General features: G+C 43.5%; 2 protein-coding genes across 3 annotated transcripts; both read left to right on the top strand.

Moving 5' to 3' along the window:
- The first annotated feature begins 927 nt into the window (after positions 1 to 927).
- ncdn (neurochondrin) lies at positions 928 to 6,384 on the top strand. 2 transcript variants are annotated; one of them, XM_084562900.1, is made up of 8 exons: positions 928 to 980; positions 1,196 to 1,422; positions 2,140 to 3,163; positions 3,472 to 3,641; positions 3,950 to 4,188; positions 4,280 to 4,495; positions 4,618 to 4,760; positions 5,563 to 6,384. In XM_084562900.1, exons 2-8 carry the CDS (start codon positions 1,210 to 1,212, stop codon positions 5,982 to 5,984), a joined length of 2,427 nt encoding a protein of 808 aa, XP_084419026.1. In that variant the 5' UTR covers positions 928 to 980; positions 1,196 to 1,209; the 3' UTR covers positions 5,985 to 6,384. The 2 variants fall into 2 exon arrangements, with proteins under 2 accessions (XP_084419026.1, XP_084419025.1); XM_084562899.1 differs by lacking the exon at positions 928 to 980 and having other exon boundaries at positions 1,132 to 1,422.
- Positions 6,377 to 17,608, top strand: tfap2e (transcription factor AP-2 epsilon; the record flags this gene model as incomplete). Its single annotated transcript, XM_084562901.1, has 7 exons — positions 6,377 to 7,278; positions 9,449 to 9,892; positions 11,663 to 11,717; positions 14,013 to 14,244; positions 16,035 to 16,153; positions 16,595 to 16,733; positions 17,347 to 17,608. Exons 1-7 carry the CDS (start codon positions 7,240 to 7,242, stop codon positions 17,606 to 17,608), a joined length of 1,290 nt encoding a protein of 429 aa, XP_084419027.1. The 5' UTR covers positions 6,377 to 7,239.
- Positions 17,609 to 22,732: the final 5,124 nt, after the last annotated feature.

The raw sequence follows: 22,732 nt of genomic DNA on the forward strand, positions 1-22,732 counted from the left end.
ATGTCTCTTATTCGCATTTTGCAGCTGTTAAGATTCATTTTTTTACATATGCATACAGAGCTCAGAGCACGGAGACACTTCACCTGTATAATCCGGGATCACCAGTGTTTAAAGCACCTTGAAGCTAACAGCTGCTGACATCTCTTATTTACAGCGCACCGTGCTGGGACACGGATTGCGTTTTAACGGCAACTCTCGCAATATCGTTTAAGACAGAAGAAGCGCAGAAGGACTTACAGAAGACGTAATTATTACACTTTCCCTTTCGGTCGGTCACTGCGATGCGTAGTCTCCTCGCTGTTGTTATCCCCTGTCCATTAAATTGGGTCAGTATTTCCCCTCTCTTGTACAGCTGATGTGCCTGTGTGATCGCTGACTGACTGACTGTCAAGCCGAGCTGTTATAAATAAAGCTTCCGGTGGCACGGTTTTCAACATAAAGTGCTTGGTGATACAGCCGTTGGAACCGTTTGCGGCAGATAAAAGCACTATAGTTGAACTTAAAGTTACTTAAATAAAAGAAAATGTTGTCAGAAAACTAAACTGCTGATTATTTTACACAGTAATTTACTCTAACTCTATTTTTTTCCTGTGCTGCATCTTAAATGAAACTAATCCGACTACTTCCGGTATGCGCCCCCTACCGACCAGCAGTAAAAAAGCGAACAGTTTCGTCTCAAAACAAACACTTAACTACCTTAAAATTTAGTCACTTTCTTTGTATATTTTCCACATTTAATAAAAAAAAAAAAAAGAAATAAAAAACGTCTCATTTGACCTCATTAAGTAAACATAGCTTCGACTCTCCGACGTTTCATTAAAGGCTAAAATGGCGTCACGGCCTTCCAACAATCCCTGCTCTGATTGGTCGAAGGATTTTGTTTGACCGTTTTTATTGGTTTACTGGCAGGTCGAATTTGACAGTTTACTTCCGGGGAGTGCTCGCGAGTTGTTGTCGCGTGTGAGCGGGCTGTCAACAAAGTAGGTTGAATAATAACGTTCACCGGTTTTAAATTTTAAACAGTTTTTTTTTTTTGACAACCGTTGCTAAGAATGTCTCAGGAAACTAACTGCAAATAATTAAATTAGGCCGCACCTGGTGTTTCCTCACCGGTGTGGAGCATATGGCACGATTTTCAGCATGGTTTTCAGTTCCCCTTTAAAGTTTGCTTCGTTTTTTATTTCTTTTCTTGCAGTTACCTGGGTCACCATGGCGGACAGTGCCGACGTTACACCCGCGGTGAGCAGCCAGCCTCCGGATAAAGAGGAGCAGGGCCGAGGAGAAGGTGGAGGAGGAGGAGGAGGCTCAGAGAGGGATGCAGGAGCCGGTTTGACTGATGCACAGAGAGAGGTGCTGGACAGATGCCTTCACGCGCTGAAGCATGCTAAAAACGACAGCCACACGTTAGCTGCTCTCCTCTTGGTAAGTATTTACACTGATATAAGCGCACACCATCTCTAATGATCATCAGGATTAACATGACTAAGCTAGTTTACTGTTAGCCTGTAATACAAATGCATTTATATGCATAGAGGTTACTAGTTTAACCTTAAACTGATATTTGTACAAATACAGACACAAAATAAGCTTGGACATACAATAAATACGTAGAAATGTGACTTTGACTTAAATTGCATCTCAAAATATGAGTACACGTTGCTTTTGTTTGCTTAACTTTACTGTAAACTGAATAATTTGGGTCTGTTTACTAAATAACTAACTGATTATTCATAAATAAACATAATTATTGCTTATTATTTATTGTAGTTGTCAACTGCTACATGCAAAATACTATTAACCTCATAATAAATGTCTAAAGTGTAATCTTTGACCTCAATATAATAATAATAGTAATATAATGTAATAAAATGACAGATTCATAGACTGATACACTTTCTGTTGTGTGTAAATAACCTAGCAACTCAGTGTTTAAACAAGGATATGTACATTTAATTACTGGTATGAATTCGGTTCAGTTTTGTGTTTATTTTTCGAAGACTTTTTCTTTTAGCTCATCAGTAAATATAGTATTGATTCAAACTGCATTAAAGTAGGATGAATATGTCTTTAAAACAATGTTTAAAAATCTGAATGTCAGGGTTGAACTTACTGTAGGTTTGATGTTGTGTTTGTTTTCAGGTAACTCGCCTGTGCCCGGCGAACCAACTGGACAAACCCACCCTGCGGCGCATCTTCGAGGCAGTGGGTCTCAATCTTCCAGCTCGGCTTTTGGTGACGGCCGTCAGGGGGAATGACAGCTCCGGGTTACCCCCTCATGAGCTCCTCTCCCTGGGCACAGCTCTGCTGGCTGCCCTGAGCACAGACCCAGACATGGCCTCGCATCCCCAGCTCCTCACCACCATCCCCCTCCTGCTGGGCATCTTAACCAACAGCCATGTGTCTCACCAACAAGAGGAAGAGGAACCGCTGGGAGAGGACCAAGCTAGGAAGAGTCCAGACATTTCAGACCCAGAATGTAATCCAAAAACATTAGAAGAGACTGAGACCAGCAAGCAAAATGGGGATGATAGCAATGAAGCAAGCAGAGCGTCTCAAGAAACTGCTTCTAAGCTTGACGAGGCCATGGCTTCTGACTGCTACCAGGTTTTGTCAGCTGTGTGTGCCTTGCCACGGGGCCCTGACCAGCTCCTGAGCAGGGGTGCTGTTCCTGCTTTGTGCCAAGCAGTGAAACAGAACCTGACTCTCAGCCATGAGAGGGGTCTTGCCTTGCTGGGCTGCCTCCTTTCGGGCAAAGCCAAGGACAAAGCGTGGAGTAAACACACTGCTGAACTCCTCGCTCTGCTCGTCAGACTCTCCAAAGACTTCTCTCAATCCAAAGATCAGACCAGGCTGGACATGTGCGCCCAGCTGGTGCAGTTTCTGCCCCCAGCGGGAGTCGCAGTAGACAGTGACGAGCTGAAGGAGGTCGTGAGCGGTATATGGGGGGTGCTGAGACCCATGATGCAGGCTAAGTTAACACCGAGGCAGATCGGGCCGATCCTGGTCCTCAGCGCTTGTCTGCTGGACTTGTACGGGTGGGAGCCGGCGGGGCCGCCAAAGTTCTGCTGCTTACTGGTGAACCGGGCCTGCGTGGAGGTCCGAATGGGTTTGGAAGAGCCGCCTGGTAATGACTTGAGCCCAGAGCTGCAGCATACTCTCACAGGTAGTGCACTTATTCAAAATGGTACAATAAAAATACGACTCATTTTAACCGTTAAACTACGTGCTGCACATTTTAACATCTGAAAGTTTTTCATTTCTTCTTTTGTTTTGCTTGTTCTCTTGTTCCAAAGTCTCTCATAAGAAAAAAAATATTGCACTAAACTTGAACTAAGCACTGGGAAACAAATTCTCTACCCTAATACTGGAAATTAAGTTGGCATTGTGCTGTGAAACCATGTTGCTAGACCTGAATTAACCTTGGTTAACCTTTCTTTATTATTTATGCTAAATCTGTCGTCTCTGTCCCAGGATGTTACCGAATCATGGAGGCTGCCATAGAGCAGGCTTGTAGTCTGGGAGTCGCGCAGACCGTTCCATCTCCTCAGAGCTCCCTCTCTTCACTCAGTCTGCAGCAGAGCAGACAGGTCCTCAGGGTCCTGGAGGAGGCTTTCTCTGCTTTGGTGTACCACCTGCAACAGGTGAGAGGATGGCGTTACACTATTTTATGCCCAAGAAATGTTATTTATTATATATATCCTAGGAATAAGCACTTATGAGATGACTACATCATAAATAGTTCAATATAGAGCCTGGTAACCAGCTTGAGTTATAGTTGTCAACTTGATATTTGAAATAATAAGGTGACAAATACAGTTAAAATGAGTAATGAGCTAATTTTGGAAATCTTTCTATGATAATCTTGAATTGCTGTAATAACAGTGGTTTCTCGGAGCTCGGCCCTTTTCTAAAACCGTCCATCTTCCTCGTCTACCCCCTGTCCTCCCAGGTGGATCCGAGTCGCTATGGCGACCCTTTCATTTTCGCCACATTCCGTTCCCTGTGCTCATGGCTGGCCGAGGAGACTTCCTGTCTGAAGGAGGAAGTGACTGGACTGTTGCCCTTCCTGGTCGACTACAGCCGGAGCCACCTGCAGGGCGGGAGCTCAGAGCAGGGTCTCTCTGACTGGATGTCCCAGATGTCCGTCACCGTGGAGAGGGGAGCCTGGACGGGCAGAGAGGCTCTGAGGTAAAGATGAGCCTGTAGCTTTTGAAACACGTGTTCCGCTGTCCCAGCGCTGGCTTTGAAATGTAATATTCTTTCCTCTTCCACTCTGCAGGTATCTCCTCCCAGCTCTGTGCCACCTGTCCGCAGAGGAAGGTCCCAGGAAGGTGCTGCTCACCCTCGACACCCCGGCCCTGCTGGTGGACTTCCTGTCGCAGAGCTGGACGTCTCTGAAGGGGAAAAGTGGCGCGGCGTCATCAGGAGATCCCAGCATGGAGACAGCCTGCTCAGCGCTCCTTAACTTCACCGTTACGGAGCCAGAGAGAGTCAGGTAGCTCTTTACGAATACTCTTTAAGTTATTTTTAATTCTATTCCAGATATTTTTCTGACATTACGTCATTTGTAGTAAGAATGGTACAACAGTTTATAAATATAAAGTTCTTGTTTTCTAGAAAAGACCCATGTTTCAGAACCCTCGAGGCCCTCCTGAGTGAAGCTCTTCCTGTTTTGGTGCATAAACCCCGCCTCCTGGTCTTAGCAGCAAACTGCTGCACGTTGGGACTGATGATTGGGAGACTGAAGTCGGCTTCTTCAGGTAAAACTAGTTTTAAACTCTTCACACTTACTTTGTTCAGTACTGGTCGTGGTTACTGACACAAGTTTCACTTCTGCTGACTTGGCACAGGTGTAACTTAAGTAATAATCACAGCTCTTCTGTGTGTGATAAAGGAAACGAGAAATGTAAATCAGCTTTTACTATTATTAGTCACACTTGTCGTTTTCAGTACCTTCTGTGAAAAAACACCAACGAGATTAGAGACCGGACATCTTTTAGTCCCCACGACCCTTAACAGGAATAAGCGGGTACCGAAGATTAATGAATGAATGAATGAATGAACATCTTTTAGTGACGCAGACGGGGAAGAGGTGCACAGCAGATGCAGATGTTTAACTTTGCTCCTAAAAAACTTAGATGTTGCAGACAGGATCTCAAGGAAAACATCCGTACACATGCATTTATTAGCAAAACAAAAGCTCCAATATGCCAGCTCTTACCGGCTTTAACCAATTGGCAGACAGCGAGTGTACACAGTCAACGATCCAGGTACACTGAACCCAAAAGAAAACAAATAAAAGGTGAATAAATATTAGACTTGGATTCATCTAGTAGTCACGTATTTACCTATTGACTGCAATATTGAGTGTGGGATGGGACAGGTGGCATTTTTTTGGCTTTGATGTTTGTCTGCCCCCTTGTGGCCATACATGTGACCATGTTTTTTTCTTTGCACTGGGACATTTGTAGCGTTTAGCAGTTAATATTTATTATTTATTCCCGTCCCAAACCATAGACTAAGCTTCCGTTACTCAACAAAGTGCTCTCTTTTGTTTTCCAGGCTCGCTGGAAGCAGGCCAGAGGCGCTTTTTCTCCGCAGCTCTCCGCTTCCTTCGCAGCGCCCTGGACTCCAGCTCCAGCCCCGGCCCGGTTAAGGTGACCCCGAGCTGGGAGGGGAGCTGGGACGAGGCCGCGGAGCTCTGGAGGCTGGCTTTGCAAGCTCTGGGAGGCTGCGTCCGCGCCCAGCCCGTTATCGCCGCCCTGGTCAGAGAGGAAGGTTGGCTCAAACACACTCTCACCATGCTGGGTCAGTGTAGCGCTCTACCTGACCAGCACACAAAGGAGGCGCTAGAGGAGGCTCTGTGTGCCATGGCGGAGCAGTGCCCAGTCTGTAAGCAGGAGATTGGAGACACGATGCTGAGAAACGATAAAGGAGCTTTGAGCAGTATGAGGAGCCTGAAGAAGTCGGTGGGAGTGAAGTGAAACCAGACGGCGTGCTCTTTCTTGAAGTATTTTTAACTTCAAGCGAAGAAAATAAAACTGGGTCATTACTGAAGGCAAATATAGATCATGTGTTACCTTTTGTCTTTTTTTGTAATGACATGAAACCCCCCCCCCCCCCGAAAATACCCAAGTATAAACAGAAAACAACGCAAATTATGTCTTTCTGTGTGAAACTCCGACTGAACTGCCTTTTTTTTTGTTTTCACCACACATCGGTGGAAACATCAGAGGAGTTCAGAGAGAGATCTGCAGCCAGGTAAATCCAGACTGAGACATCCGCGCTCTCACATGGCACTGAAAAGCACACGGGCCTTTTCATACATGTGAACGTCGAAATGTAAATGCGTTAAATAAAGAATTATTTTGTTAGAGAACAGTGGACTTTGTTGTTGTTGTTGAAGTTACTTTTGCTTTCTTGTTCTTTACCAGCAGCCAGCCTGAAGACAGATTTTCCAGTGGAATAAATATGACACAAACCTTCAGTAACCTCAGGATGGATGGTGGATGGCAGATAAAAATATCTTCTCTTAACAGATAATGCTTTTTCTCCAAGTAGCCACAAGATGGCGCTCAGAGATTTGATGTGTGATGAAGTTCCTGGTATCTGACAAACTCTTCCTTTAATCACATTTCTACCAGATTAACCAATAAATTCAACTGAAACTGAATATTTCAACATAAAAACATGAACACAAAGGACAATTCCCTGCTCATAGAACATTTCTACCAGGAACTTGTAGTTTTAAACCAATAAAACTATAAATTAAATGTTCCTTTAGCTGCTACATCTGCCAAACATGGACAAAATCTCTTGAATTTGATATTTATCTATATATAAAAACAAAAATCTGAACTGAATGCTGTAAACCTTACATTATATGAACCTCCAAATGATCAGTTACCTTGTGATGATCACCAGCCTTCCATCATTTCTTATTAACCACTCCATCCCTGATGCTCTGATCCTGAAACCGATTATGATCAAACAAAACAAAAAGAAAAGTTTTCATCCACCCCTCCACCCTCCTCCTGACTCCTGTCACCTCCCGCCCTCTTCCTACCCCCCTCCTACCCAAACGTCCGTCTCCTTTCCTCTGTGACTCATCCATACAAGCCCCTGCACCGTCTCTGAAACTAACTCACTCCTCTCTGTACCTCCAGCCCGTCTCCTCTCCATCCACCGCGTCACATTAACCCCCTCATCTGCAGCTTGACACCCAGACCGGGCGCCGCCATGCTCTGGAAATCCCGAACCAAGACAGACGGTCTGCAGGTAAAGGAAACACCTACTGAGTTTTGTTTTTTTATTTGTTTGTTTTCTTTCACTGGTGAGATTGTTCATTCAGGTGTGCGTAAAAGTCTGCACTTGTCAGGCATGTTTTTTGTGTAAAATATGAAGGCAGGGTTTAATTTAGTTTTTAACAACCTGTGAAACATTCAGGTTGAAATAAAATCGTTTGGATTTCGCAGAAAATGGCATTTAAAAGGATTTAAATTTTGTTTGTTTTTTACTACAGAGACGTGGAAATCCGTGCGTAAAAATGGCTAAAACTTGGACGTGAATAATCGTGACTTTTGTTAAGATATTCCTTACCAAAGAAACATTTGTTTCCTGACTTGGTGCGTAAAATTCACAATTGGCATTTAATTCCAAAATAAGAAAATAAGAAAAAACAGCGGAAACAAACACTAAATCTGAAGTGCACTGAGTGTATGAATTAACCACCAATTGAATGAATATATCTCTTTAAGAGAAGTGGACCCTGTCGACCCCTCCCCTCATCATCTCACTCTGCCGGGTGCGCGCAAAACCTATAAGTAGTGCGCTCATGGAGAGGCTGCAGGACTCTGTGTGTGTTGTGCGCGTGTGTGTGGTTATCCGGCAGCAGCTTTTTCATCTGCGCGTAAAGAGCTCCGTCAAACACACACACGCACCCACACACACACACACACAGGCAAGCACAGGGATAAAGGAAAAGTAAATACCAGCACCTCTGAATTTAATGGAGCGGTAAAGCAGCACTGGATTACATTTCTCGGAGCATTTTGGGCGACATCGTTTTCGTTTGAGTCGTTGGAAGGCTGCGCATCCGGTTGAATTTTAAATTTGGGGGGTACCCAGAGTTGTCCAGATGTTAATCCACACCTATTCGGCTATGGTGAGTGTGACCGAGACTCGTGTTTTGTGCGTTTTTGGACTCATTATTTCTGCTTATCAATAATAAAACTTAAGAAGGAGTTTATTAATAAACGTGTGCTATCATCACTTAAAAATAGAGCATTGTAAGTACAGAAAAAAGAAATACTCGGTGATAAAACAGTCCGTTTTAAAAGCATAACAGACCCGAGATTTTTTTTTTTTTTTTTTTTTTTGCGTATGATTAAATATATTGATGCTAAATGTGGCTCCAAGTAAGTCTTCACACTTCTAAATGAGTCTTTCTGACGCCGAGTTTTGTTGCTGCGGCGCCGCGCGTCTGTCCGCAGAGATGGTCTTTGTCCGTCCGCACAGTGTCACAGCAACTGAGACCGTCTGACAGCCAGCGAAGTGTCCAGCCGTGGTAAAAGGAAATATAAAGTGACATGCAACAGAGGGTGTTCGTCTTCCTAATTCACCGTCACGGCTGTGCAGCTTTAAATCTAAACTTTGTTGGAATAAAATATTAGTAAAAACGCACGGTCCCTCTCAGTGACAGATACGTGCCATTAACGTGGCCTTTTCTGGCTGACAGATAATGGACATTGTTCCATCACAGCAGCATTGATTTTTAGTGACCTAGCTTTTTCTTTTTCTTTTTTTTTTTTAAATCCAATTTTACCAGGATGTGTGTGAGCACAAATGTAGGCTAGTGGACTACATGGTTCACACACGCTGCTGGAATCTCTCTTTTTTTTTTTAATACCAGGGGTCAAACTTGTTAAGTCAAATTTAATTAACATTTGGTTTCCTGCGCCTCGCCGGCCTCTGGGAACCCTTTTACTTTTCAGTTGCTTGTTGACACAGTTGCAGATTATTTACATGAACCCTCTCCCGGAGCGACGTGCTGCTGTTGTTGTTGTTGTTGCTGCTGCTGCTGCTGTGCATTACCTGTCCTTTGTGCGGCTTCTTGGTGGCCGTGACCTTTCTGACACTGTTCAGCAGCGATGCCAAGGGCGTCTTCTGCCAGTGCGCATCACTTGCAAGCGCTGCTGCTATTTCCATCCATTCTATAAAAATGGAAATACGTTTAATTTATGGATTCGTGTTTTTTTCTGTTGTTTTTATTTATATTTTAAGTTAAGTTATATTTTAAGTTTACGTTTTTGTGACTTTTCTGTTTTTGATGTGCTCTTTATTACTCCCGGAGCAGAACTTAAGGACTCCATCTGACATTTGACCAACTAATTGGGAGACAGTTTGATGAGAGCTCTCGATATGAAGCAAACTTTCTGATTTTCTGCAGGACCGCGCCGACGGACTAAGCGGCTCTTCGCCGAGTGGGCGCCTCTCCCAGCTGTCCTCCCTGAACCAGGCCGCCTACTCCTCGGCTCCCCCGCTCTGCCACACTCCGGCCTCCGACTTCCAGCCTCCGTACTTCCCTCCCCCCTACCCACAGTCTTCTCTGCCATACTCCCAGAGCCAGGACTCGGCGTATTCCCACCTGTCAGACCCTTACCCTTCCATCAACTCCATCCATCAGCACCAGCAAGCGGCATGGCACTCGCAGAGGTCGCGCTCCGAAGAAGGGGGGCTCTTGTCTCAGTCTCACCGGGCTCTGAGCCTGGACCCCCGTCGGGAGTATGCAGCTGTCCCTCGGCTGCTGCACGGTCTCGGGGAAGGGGCAGCCGCACTCGGAGACGGTCCTCTCGGAATGCACCTGGGACATCACGGCCTGGATGATCTTCAGGTGACTTTTTGTTTTTGTTTGTTTTTAATCCATTTTTGGTTTTCCATCATTTGGATGCGTAGGCTCTGCGCATTGGGAAGTCCGTGCGTAAAAGTCACTCGATCAAGGTGCACAAAGTATTCGTTTAAAGATAATTCTTCAGGTTGTTTAATTCAACTGTCTTTATAATTAACAGCCATTATGGAGGAAATAAAAATATTTAAAATGATTTCTGCTCCAAATAAAAAGAATACAAGGATGATGGCAACAAGGCCTCGGGGCAATTTCTCATCCATTTCCTCTTTCTTTCATATAACAGTTACAATTTACGAAGACATACCTCATATTATATGTGTTTAATTTACAGATATGTTATTTTATTAGATTATTTTTTTAAATTTTACAACTATTCGTTGTCTATAAATATAAAATGTACCCATAATTCAGACGACCAATTTTGGAGAACAAGAAACAATTGCGCGTTCAGTGTTGCACGTGGAAATATAGTTTTAGGTTTAAATTAAAATAAAATAAAATAAAATAAATAGACGTGCAAAATACAATAAAGCTCTGCAGCTGACAATCGTTTTTAATTTGCGTATTAATCTGTTCATATTGAAAATAATAAATCAGGACGCTGTCATGTATTTTTTTTTTTTTTTTGTAGTTTGAAATGAATGAGTTCAGATATTATTAAACATATATATAAGACGTTTCTATTTAATCCGTTTTTATGAGTTATAAACAATAAAAATAGCACCTTTTCAAAATAAAAGCCTTCATTTTAAAACAGTAAGTGGTCATTTGGTCACACTCCTCCAGTGTATTATTCACCCCTTTACATCCATCCAGTATTATCCGTCGTCTCGCACAGAGACAAAGTGATCCTGCAGCCCTTTTGCCTTCTGCAGTTTTTTTTTCTTTCTCTTCTTTCTTTTTATGGAGAAGAATAGTTTCTATGGTTTATTGAGCAGTCAGCTCCGCTGCAGCAGGTGCAGCTGCAGACGCTGTTTGTTGCCTCCTCGCAAGAAATAAAAACGCACCGAGACCAATTGATCTGCACGGTCATTAATAGAAAAGAAACGTTTGAGAGGAGCGCCAAGGCGAGGAGTCAACCCGGGCATGTTTCTGTTAAACGCTCCCACTTGACAAGGGCCTTTATTTGATTAATGGATTATATCCTTCGCGTTTGAACTCCCCTTATAAAGTCACCACAAAAGGAGACACCCGAGAAGACGATTTTATCCTTATAGCGAGGGAAGAGATCAAATGGATTTCAACGACTTTAATTTAGTCTCTGAGTCGCTGGGCCACGCTTCAATTATCACTGGATTGTGTTTTTCTTTATTTTCACACAGAGAAAGAATAAAAAAATCAATTATTATTATATTAGTATTATTATGTGTTTGTTATTTTTAATTTAATTTGCACTTTTTAGGCTCTTAAATAAGAAAAACAATTTAAAATATCCACTTCTATCGGGCTGTAGTAGAAAAAACATGTTTACACCATTTAAACTGTGAAATAGCCAGCTAGGAGTTATTTTATTTTTTATTTTTTTATTGGCACAAATCTGATTCTTTCTGTTATTTTCTTGGATACTGATGGTGTTCGTATGCGCTGTGAGGAGGGGGAAACTGAATGCTGGACCTTCCATCTTGCTTTGGCCTGCAGAGAAATGCTCTGTATATTTGTGTGTGTGTGTGTGTGTGTGTGTGAACATGTGTGTGTGTGTAGTGGCTGTGAGGCCAGGTGGATAAATGATAGTGACTGTCTGTCTGTCTGACACAGGGAATGGAGGAAGGATCAGCCCTGGGCATCCTCGACCACTCTGTCATTAAAAAAGGTAAGAGGTAGGAGAGCTCTCTCTCTCTCTCTCTCTCTCGCTCTCTCTCTCGCTCTCTCTCTCTCTCTCTCTCTCTCTCTCTCTCTCTCTCTCTCTCTCTCTCTCTCTCTCTCTCTCTCTCCCTCTCTCTCTTTCGGTGTGTGTGTGTGCATTTGTGTCTAAGTGTGCACCTATATAATTGTGCTATACATGCTGAAGGGGGTTTTGTGTTTGGGGCACTCTAACACCAGCCTCTCTCTCTCACACACACACACATATACACAGAGACACACTATAAATAATTCTGTTTTGCTATTTCATTTGAAGTCAAGAAGTCCTCTAATACTCAGCTGCAGACTTCACCCCAAAGGCACACATTCTTAATGAACTGTTCATGGTCATATGAGAGAGAGAGAGAGAGGGAGAGAGAGGGAGAGGGCTTGGAGTGAGAGAGGAGAGAGAAGTGGGGCAAAGAATGGAAAAGGGAGGAGGGGGGAAGATGATAAAAGAGGAGTTGTGGGGTAAATTTGCAGAGTATGATCACGCTAATGTTACAGAGTGCGAGTGGCAGGAGACACGGGGGCACGATTAGAAAAGAAGTTTGTCTCAGGTGGAGGGCGAGGCTCAACAAATGAAAGGAAGAGCAGCTAAAAAAAAAATGGCACCTGCCACGAGAAGAGATAAGGATAGCGGGGCATTTACGTTCCTGGCTGACTAAACATGTCACCTAAATGCACCAGGCCTCATGTTCAAGTCTCTCTACTACCCTGAACCTGTCCACACTGTAAAGATTCCACCAGAACAAGGATGTAATCACCGACTCTCGCCGCTCATCTGATGAAGCGACGAGCGATTCCACATGTTTGCCAAACGCTTAGAAATTGATCAATTACCCAAGAAGGCGAGGCTCTCCACGGCGACGAGCACTTAACGGCAGATAGCAGAGCAAACCCAAAGCCCTCATGAATAAGAAAATCCACTGGGGAGAAGAAGGAGAGAGAAAAAAATAATAAAATATGAGAGAATATAGGAGAGAGAGTGAGGGAGAGGGGGGAAGAAGAAGAAGGGAGGGGTGGTATGAAAAAGTGGGAGGCACAAGAAAGAGGAGTTGAGGCAAGAGAGTGAAAGATGATAAGAGAGAGAGGGAGGGAGGGGCAGATAGATGACAAAAGGAGAGAGAGAGAGGGGAAACTCTGTGGCCTTGCTGCCTCTCCACCCCGGCTAATCGTCCGGTTGTGAATGAAGGGATTTTAGAGGGGTTTTGTTTTTTGTGAGGAGAGCAACAGGAGAGTCCAGAGTTCAGATTTTACTAATCTGAGATTTATGATTGCACGCAGCATTTATTTTTTATTTTTTAGCTGAATCAACTTTGCGCTTCATCTTTAAATGGCTGGCTGCTTGGGGTGACCTCAAGGTCTGACCCGAGACAGTCCTCATCTCTCCGTCGTTTCCTGTCACGCGTCGACCCCTGACTTCTTTGCACTAGAGGCGTAAAAACACGAGACAGTGTCGCAGATTCTTCTTGATATTCCTGCTCCCACGTCAGCGCAGTGAAGAATAAAGAAGACGTGTGCTCAAACTAGTGTAAGACCTTTGTCTAAAGACAGACTCCCGTTTGCTCTGAGTAATAGTCCTTGCAGTAAACTCTTCATAGAGGAGCCTGTGTGGAGATTTTAGATATAGACAACACAAAACACAGAAAATTATGTGCTGATCTACTGAATCTGAAGAGATTTGCTTCTTGTAGAGGATTTCTGGCCGCACACTTGCGGATTTGGTGGATTTAAGGATTTAAGATAAGGAGCTAAAGGCCTAAGTAGAGTCATTTAAGTGTAAAACCTTTAAACGGCCACCAAACAAAGGGAGCTGGTCTTGATTTAGGACTGATGAAGTGATTGGAATAGCCTTGATTCATTACTGGATGCGCCTCTTGACAGCACGGGTGAAAAAAGTTCACCGCCGTGCAGAAAAGTGAGTGCAAATTGAGCTCTTCTCCGAGGTGCGAACCAAAGCTATTTGCGAATGCGCAGCTAAAACGCAGCCACCTGCAGTTTAAACAACAGAATCAACAAGCAGCGCTCCAGAATTAGAGCTGTCGACGCCGGGGAGAACATTACGCTGAATAGATTAATGAGGAGGGGAGGAGCTCGCCGTCACACGCAGCCGTTCACACAACACGACCGTCGCGGGCGCATGACATATGTTTAGATTGATGATCTTTATTCATTAGCTGCTAAACTTTTTGTGTCACCTTTCACCCTGCCAATAAAATGTGTTCTCCTCTCCTCTTCTCCTCCCTCCCCTTTCATTCCTCAGTCCCCATCCCGTCCAAGCTGAACGGCTCATCCCTGTCGGCGCTGTCCCTCGGCAAGGAGGGCCTCGGCATGGGAGCCGTGTCCAACCCGGCCGAGGTCTTCTGTTCGGTCCCGGGTCGCCTGTCGCTGCTCAGCTCCACCTCCAAGTACAAGGTGACGGTCGGGGAGGTGCAGCGACGCCTCTCCCCGCCCGAGTGCCTCAACGCCTCTCTGCTGGGTGGAGTCCTCCGCAGGTGAGAGGAAGATGGGGAATGAGGGGGGATTAGGACTGTTGACACATCTAAAATAAAGTCCAATGAGACACTTAATGGTTCAGCTGGTCATAGGATCCTCAAGTCAGAAAACGTTTGAACAAGAGCTGTAAATGACTTGAATTTAGATTAAAGCATCTTGATGGTGACCCCTGAGATAGACTGGAGACCTGTCCAGGGTGTACCCCGCCTCTCGCCCAGTGACAGCTGAGATAGGCTCCACACTAACTAACCGACCCTCCAGAGGACAAGCGGTTACAAAAAATGATTGAATGAATGAATGAATGAGTGAATGGTGGAATATCAGAGTCTAATAGCTTCTATGTGGAGTAACCATTCAGGACTAATGATTGCAATGCAAATAAATAAATAGATCAATCACAAAAGATGCTTAAAGTTTCTGCACCACCGAACAAGATGACATGAAGAACATAGTCGGACAATTTGGAAAATTAATTTAGGGATTATTTAAAAAATCTCAACTAGGTATCTTATCATAAATTGAGATTCGACCTCAGAGCAGGTAAAATAAGAGGATTTAAATATTGATCTGAGTCGCTGACCCGGAGCAATGTTTGGCATGATCAAAATAAAAAAAAAAAAAAGCCTTTACACTGTATTTGACATTAGCTGCTGCTTTGCTGCACAGATTATGATGTGCAGCTTCTAATCGTGAAAAATCTGCCATTTATTTCTCCTAAAGAGTAAAAAATGAAGCTTAATAATCAGGTTTTATTGGACATATATTCTTGACAATAGCATAACAAATAAACTAAATGAGCCTCCAAATATCTTGCCCATATTTTTTTACCTGTTAAATGCAACGAGGTATAATCTCTTCCATTCTTTTATTAATTTTTATCGAGCACCAGATTAAGATCGGGCCCTTACACTGCATTTGTGAGAATAATCTGCATGTAATTTATGCAAAATGTTGCACACCACACTTGCGCGCACTCCTTTTCCTTCGCTCTTTCCCCGCCAAACACTCTGCGTTTTTTTTTTCTTTTTCGGCCTCGTTATTTTGAAGCTTTTACCGAACAGGATCGCTTTGATTTAACTACTGTTCGGGGGGCCGGGGCTGAGGACCTGAAATGGGTCATGAGACTGAATCACAAGAGGAGCGATGTGGTTTAATGAACCGCGGCCTCGGGGCAAGGGAGCAACTTTATGATTTGGGTTGCGGGCTGAAATACTTTAAGAGGACGTAATTAAAAGATCTAAAGGGTAGTAAAAAAGCCAGGCCCTCCTCTGCAGAGAGATACAGACACCACGGTGATAACAACACTGTGAAGTACTTAACTGGAATATTTCTGTTTTACTTTTATTCTGCTATATTTCATAAGAAATGCTTGTGATGCTGCAGTAACACCAAGGAATATTTCTGTTTCAATGAGTCTTAGTGCAAAAACATTTGTCTACTTTAATTCTCAGGAGTGGGATGAGTGAAACTGTGCAGGACTCGTTGCTTTTAATTGTTTTTAGTGTAAAGAAGGGATGAGAAAAGCAAAAGCTGGAGGATGAAATGCAAGAAACCGGAGAAAAAATCCCGGACGCTATCAGTGCCGGCAGGAAACATAGGGAGATTTCAGCTTCATGCACACACACACACACACACACACACACACACACAGAGGCATTGATATCCAGAGATGAGCCACACACCACAACAAAACTCATAAAGACAAACAGACAACACTGTGGCACGCACAAACGCACACATAAGGAGCGTCTCCTAAAAATGCTTTCTCTGTTTGTCTGTCCCCCCTCAGGGCGAAGTCAAAGAATGGTGGCCGCTGTCTGAGAGAGCGTCTGGAGAAGATTGGCCTCAACCTGCCCGCCGGGCGACGCAAGGCAGCCAACGTCACTCTCCTAACATCTCTAGTGGAGGGTAGGGAGAAACACACACACACACACACACACTTACTAACACACACACACACTATACAGTGACCTGCATATATCCTGACAGATAGAGACACGTATTCACACAGAAAACGTCCTCGCATGAGCACACATGAATAAACAGTCGCGGCACGGGTGGCTGCATGTGTGCGGAGTGGTGTCGTTTGGAGAGCCGGAGCTGCAGCAGCTGCCTCGCGAAGCCAAAGAGCAGTGAACTGTCTGAGCGCTGAGCAGTGAAAGTGAGAAAAAGGGCAGCAGAGCTCGTCTCTTGACCCGAGCCGAGCCCTTCCACTGAGTCCACTGTTTATCAGGATAATAATTAGGCTTTAATTCTGAACTGAAGCACTGAACTCTGCTGATTTTTCCACACCTTGCGCTAAATTTGACTGTCTTTCTTTCTCTTCTCCTCCTCCTCCTCCTCCTGCAGGTGAGGCCGTCCATCTGGCGCGGGACTTCGGTTATGTGTGCGAAACGGAGTTCCCGGCCAGAGCCACAGCCGAGTATCTGTGCAGGCAGAGCGAGCCCGACCAGCTCCCAACGCGACGCAGCATGCTGCTCGCCACCAAGTGAGTGGCTCATCTCTGCCTTATATCAATTTATTATGGAATTAGTTTCATTAAAGAAGGAAAACCCCACCATCAGCAAGCCAGTGCAGGCCAAAAGCAACTGTCTGAATCTCAAAACTGGTCACTTTCACATTTAAAAGGTAAAAATTAATCAGCTAAATCTGCAGCTGATAGCAGACACTAATCAGATGCTTTCTTTTTTATTTGTTGGCTGTTTAAAACGTCATAATACTTCACATTTAAAGACAATTTGTTATAGATGTGAGAGTTAAAAGCCTATAAACAGTGTAAATTTAAATTACTAGAACATATTTACATTTTAATGATTTAATCTGCCGTAAAAGTCTGTTGTCAGGGTTCACATAGACACACATATCGCCCAATTTGCCTTTATTTTTCTGTAGCAGCAACTCACAAGACACGCTTAACTAAAACTCCATGCGCTGATGGAGGCTGCAAGAGGTTGCTCTGGAAAAAATTAACTCAAAGACCCATTTGTTGATGAAAAAATAACCGAACAGTCTGGTGTAATGTGTCCAAAAACGTGCATGGGAAATAGTCGAATGTTTGCGCCCTAAGAGCACCCTAACGCCTCGTCTTGTTTCTTCCTCAGGGAAATCTGTAAGGAGTTTGTGGACCTGATGTCCCAGGACCGCTCTCCGCTCGGCGGCAGTCGGCCCACCCCCTGCCTGGAGCCCGGCGTCCAGGGAAGCCTCACCCACTTCAGCCTGCTCACCCACGGCTTCGGCACCCCCGCCATATGCGCAGCGCTGTCCGCCTTCCAGAGCTACCTGATGGAGGCGATCAAAATGCTGGACAAGGGGGAAGGAGGAGGGAAGAGCCACCACGAGAAGGAGATGAAGCACCGCAAATAGAGGGAGGGCCAAGGTGTGTGTGTGTGTGTGTGTGTGAGGGGGGAGGGTGTGTGTGTGTGTGTGTGTGTGTGTGTGTGTGGCAGGATGGACGACGGATGAGAGGCTGAAGGGGAGCAGAGAAGGGGGAGAAAAGACTGACCAGAGCCCCTCTGCATCTTCACCTTCGCCCTCAGGATAAAAACTGAGACTTTTACCTCCCAGGAACCTCTGCGGCCCCCCTCGTCGAGGGGGAGGGGGGGAGGGGAGGGGTTTATGATGATATCTGTACTGTAATGTGTGTCCACAACCACCTCACTCAAAAAGACGCATGGACCTCTTTTCTCAGTAGCTGGTTTGTGTCATGATGGCGTCTCTTCAGGATGAGCTCCCACATATGGCTTTTATTTATTACCCCCCTCCCCCCCTTTTTATTTATTTCGGTGTCACCTTTTGCGTGTGTTTTTTGAAAACCCCCTGCCGTCATGCCGTCTAACTCAGCTCGGACTGGACTCATCCGGGAAGCGCCATAAGCCATATCCGAGACGACAACCTGCTCTTTGCTCCTCTGGAACTCTGGAAGACTTTTAACTCCTCCCGACCAGACGAGCACAGCTTCCATGCGTAGTTCTTGGTACTGGGTGGTCATGGGAAACTGAGTTCTCTGGGTTCTCTCGCCAGGCGGGGGGAGAGGAGGAGTGAGAGGCAGCTAAAGGAGATTTGTTTTCTTTTATTTTGAAGTACTGCGTGTTGGTAACTTAAGAAAATGACACAAATCATTTTTGTACTTTCTGTGTATGTTTATTCTTAATGTTATTACTGTTGTTATTATTATTATTATTATTATTATTGTATTACGGCATAAATGTAATATATTATTAAAGAATTAAGAACAGATTGGTTGAGTTTCATAGTGTGTTTTTAACATTTAGCTGCTAACCTGATAATGGGATTTTTATTTGCCTTTGACTTTATTATAATTTCCTCCTCGCAAGCAAAAGGAACGTTAGCGAAGGTCACAACTAACACTGAAGATCTTCATCAAGTTAATTATTTAGTTTGTAAAATGTCACAAGACAGTGACTCTGAGCTTAAAATGAAAATATTACATTTATAATTAAGGGTCCAGTGTGTAGGATTTATGGGGACCTAGTGGTAGAGATGTAATATAATATCCAAAAAAGTGTCACCTTTGCTTAACTTTAAATCTCTATATAATTAAATGATTGAATTATTGAATTATTTTAGAAATTAACTATAAAGGTCAATGGGGATTTACTTACTTTTGGAGCCAGTCTGTAGTGGCCATTTGAGGAACTACAATTCTTGGAGTTCGCTGCTTGTTCACGCCCTGAATTTTATATATCTTTAAACCTTGATATAATTAAACGATTGAATTATTTTTTATTTTTAATAATAATTTCTATAACCAAACTATTTTTTTGTTGTTGTTAACATGGAGGCCTATGGGCATTGAGTCGTTTTTTTGAGCCAGCCTCTAGTGGCCATTTGAGGAACTACACTTTTTGTAACTTGGCTACATTAACATTGGCTTCATTTTTTAGTCTTGGGAGTTTGCTGCTTGTTATTCACCTGAAAATAACAACTGTTGTGTTTTCATTTGCTTAAATGCGTTCTTCATATCCATAGAGGGAAGTCTTCTTCTTCCACAGAACACAGTTTTTACCGACATCCAGCGCAGACAAGCCGAACACTGGCTTTAGAGAGGACCTTTTGAATTTCTTTTGTGACTCAGTGGGGCGAAAAAAAGAAAATTACATTTAAAAAATATTAAAAATTGTAATTCATTGTCCCCACAGAAAGAATCCACCTAACTTAAGTAATCCTTTTTTCTAGCACTGTGGCTACTGTTTTTAATTGTCAGGTGAAATTTGTGAATACCTCCAAAACAAACAAAATAACAGACAATAAATGGCTACAAATCTATTTAATAGAATGACTGTCATGAGTCTTTGTACATTCATTAATTGTGGTCCCCAGAGGATGTCTTCTATGGATTTTAGTAATGCGCTGGCTCATATTTCATCATCTGTCCGCCAAAGTGTTTAATAATCTTGTCAAATTTCTCAAAACCTTCAAAACAAACTGGGTGGAAAATAAATCCTGGTTCCCAGATGATGTACCCCAGAACTTCTGGGACTGGTGATTTTCTGACTTTCCATCTTGAGCCACCAAATAAACGTCTCCAAGCCTGATTTATTGATTGCCATCATGGGACTAGTAAATCGTTTGTGGTTCCCAGAGGATGAATCTTCAGTAATCTGAAGCACCACTGGTGTTTAATTATCCAGTGACCGAGTCTCAGCACCTTCTAAAGTACCCCAGAACCTAGTTTTTGACTTTCTAACTAGAATCACCAAAATAAGGAATAGGAATTCATTGTCCCCAGATGATGAATCGTTTTCGATTTTCCATCTCAAGAGCACCAAAATAAAAAGCTGAACCGTTGTAATCTATCACCACCATCGGATCTTTGATTATTGACTGACTTCCTCTAAAATGAACGACATTTCTATTGGCCTTGGCTTTACTTTGTGTTTAAATTAGCATGTGTTAGCATGCTAATACAGTAATCATCATCCACATGTTAGCATTGTCGTGTTAGCGATCAGCTCAAAGTGAGGCCTCGCTGAGCTGTTGTAGACTCTTTAACTATTAATGTAACACTAACAGTGTTCAATAATTTGCTAACGCTTGCTAACACAGCTGCCTAAATGGTGGCCGTAGACATTTCGTGCTTGAAACAAATTTGATGTGTGCACCCCAGGGGGGTCCACTCAGACTCCAGGGCCCCTCTTTGCATGCAGGGTTCCAGTGTGGAGACGGCGGCGTCACAGCTTCAAAGCTTGAAGCCCCGGTTCCTGGGACTGGTGAGACCCCTAGCGCCCAACAAGACATGCACCCCCCCCCCCCCCAACCATCTGTTCCAGGTTTTCTCCCAGCGACCACCTCTCACCTCCGCCGCGCCGTCCTTCACTTTATTTAACCAGAACGAGACTCTCGACACAATCACTGCTTTCCAGGGAATGCACACATACACGTGTCGCCTGCTCATACATTCTCAAACATCACTCATCTCTACCTGCCCTATCTTCTTTCTCTCTCCTCCCATCTCATTACCCTCCCGTGTCACCCCCTCCTCCCACCATCCCTTCATCTCCCTTGCTGTAACCTAGCCCCCCCCCCCCCCCCCCCCCCCCACCCCACCAATCTCCATCTTCTCCCTCCCATTCTCTCCCTCTATCTGACACTCAGCGGGGCCGCTCTCCATCTCTCTCTCGGAGCCTCCAGGCAAACATATGCTGCTCTTCCCGTCAGATTCCGGTGTGTTTGAGAGAGGAGGGATTGTTTAATGTTTATTAATCACCTGTCTGTGGCGGAGAGAGGAGGCGACGACAGAACCCCCCACACACACAAACACACCACCACCTCCCTCCCTCCCTCATTCCCTCCCCCTCTTGTACACATGGGCTTACAGTCTCTCTTCATTCAGCGGTGATGTTGGCCTGGTTTTCCCTTTTTGCAGCTGTATGCAAGTGTGATCATCTACTGCTGATACACAGTCGAAACTGATGAACAACATACAATTTATTTTCGTCATTTATTCTGTTTGCTAATTTCACAATTTACATTTGATGTGCATGCCTTGTACTTTGGGAAAAGTGATTAAAGTTTGATTTTTGATTTGCATGGGACTGATTCTCCCTGCAGATAGACAACAGTAACAGACTCATCCTACCAAAATGCACCAGAGAAGGCCACAGGAGGTCATTCCTGCCGGTGGCCATCAAACTTTATAACTCCTCCTGCCGAGTGTTGGTCACTCTTAACACTCTTAACACATCAGACTTACCACTTACCTCTGTATATTGTGCAAAATTTGTTGTTTTTTATGCATCTTACTTTTATTTATTTATATTACTTTTTACTCTATTTGTATTTGACCTTGCAGCTGCCACTTTATGGGAGCAACAACAACAAAATAATTTCCTTGAAGGATTAATAAAGCATTCTGATTCTGATCGATTCTGATAAAAACACAAAATGCACAATGACATTATTTTGCCTTCAATTCACCATTTTTCAATGCAAATCAACATTTATAACACACGAAACTCGACTTCTCTGAAGAGAGGAAGTTAAAAATCTGGCCCCGGTTTAAGACAAATACCATTTTAACAAACTTTTTTTCTTCTGCGGACGTCTTGACTCGTCATAGCAGGAAGAGGCGCGGGTGTATTAATTATGGCTGAGTCCCACTCAGAGGAGGACCTGCTTTCTCGCACGCTGCTTCGCTGGCATGGCATGCTGGGAGTGCTTAATGGAACTGAGCCATTGTTAACACACCTGTGCTCATCAAGTCAGGATGGCTGTCGGGAAGAAGGGCTGTATTTGTATGTGTCAGTTTATTTTAGAGGAGAAAATCTTGCAAGAAAATCTTGTTCATTTAAAACTTATTAGTATTAAACCAATTTCATGATTAAAAGTATTTAAATGTGATGTATGTACCTTGGATTTTTTGCCTATACCACAGTCACTTGGCGGCCATTTTTGAAGCTACAACATTTTTTTTCTTGTCATCATTATTATCATTTAAATGAAATGAATAAATGAAAATTTAAAACCTTTGTTTAATTTGGGAACGATAGCTGAAGCTATTCCAGAAAACTTTAAACTGTATTTCATAGGAAAATAAATTATGTATTATACTGTATGTACTCTAGGCAAAAATATTAACATGACCGCCCCATCCTCAAAGAAATGCAACAATCCTGATACCTTTCAATTTCTTTCAGGAGCTTCATTAAGGTTCATTTCATTCCTATGAATCCATTTAGACTTACTGACCTTGTTTCACTTTTAACAGTATTTAAATTCAGTTCATATGTCGTCTATTTTGAAAACTGTGCAATTAGACAGGAAGATTTTGATTGAACTTCATTAATATGTCAGGCAAAACACTTCATCTGGACACTAGCTGGGCTGTCAAACATGGTCATCTTCAGCAGCTGTTTTAAAGCTAAAACAGCTTTTTATTTTTATTTTTTTTAAATGTGAAACTCCACCGCCAGCTTTGGGAATGATGACTTGATGAAAAGATTTTCCTGGAGCTTTCCCTTTTGTGGT

This window comes from Chelon labrosus, assembly GCF_963514085.1.
Source record: "Chelon labrosus genome assembly, chromosome: 16".
In the NCBI taxonomy this organism is placed as follows: Eukaryota; Metazoa; Chordata; class Actinopteri; order Mugiliformes; family Mugilidae; genus Chelon; species Chelon labrosus.

Coding starts and splice junctions, on each gene's coding strand:
- ncdn (XM_084562899.1), top strand. CDS start 1,141: ATGGTTTTCAGTTCCCCTTTAAAGTTTGCTTCGTTTTTTATTTCTTTT. Junction 3,164..3,471: donor GCTGCAGCATACTCTCACAG/GTAGTGCACTTA, acceptor TCTCTGTCCCAG/GATGTTACCGAATCATGGAG. Junction 3,642..3,949: donor TGGTGTACCACCTGCAACAG/GTGAGAGGATGG, acceptor CTGTCCTCCCAG/GTGGATCCGAGTCGCTATGG.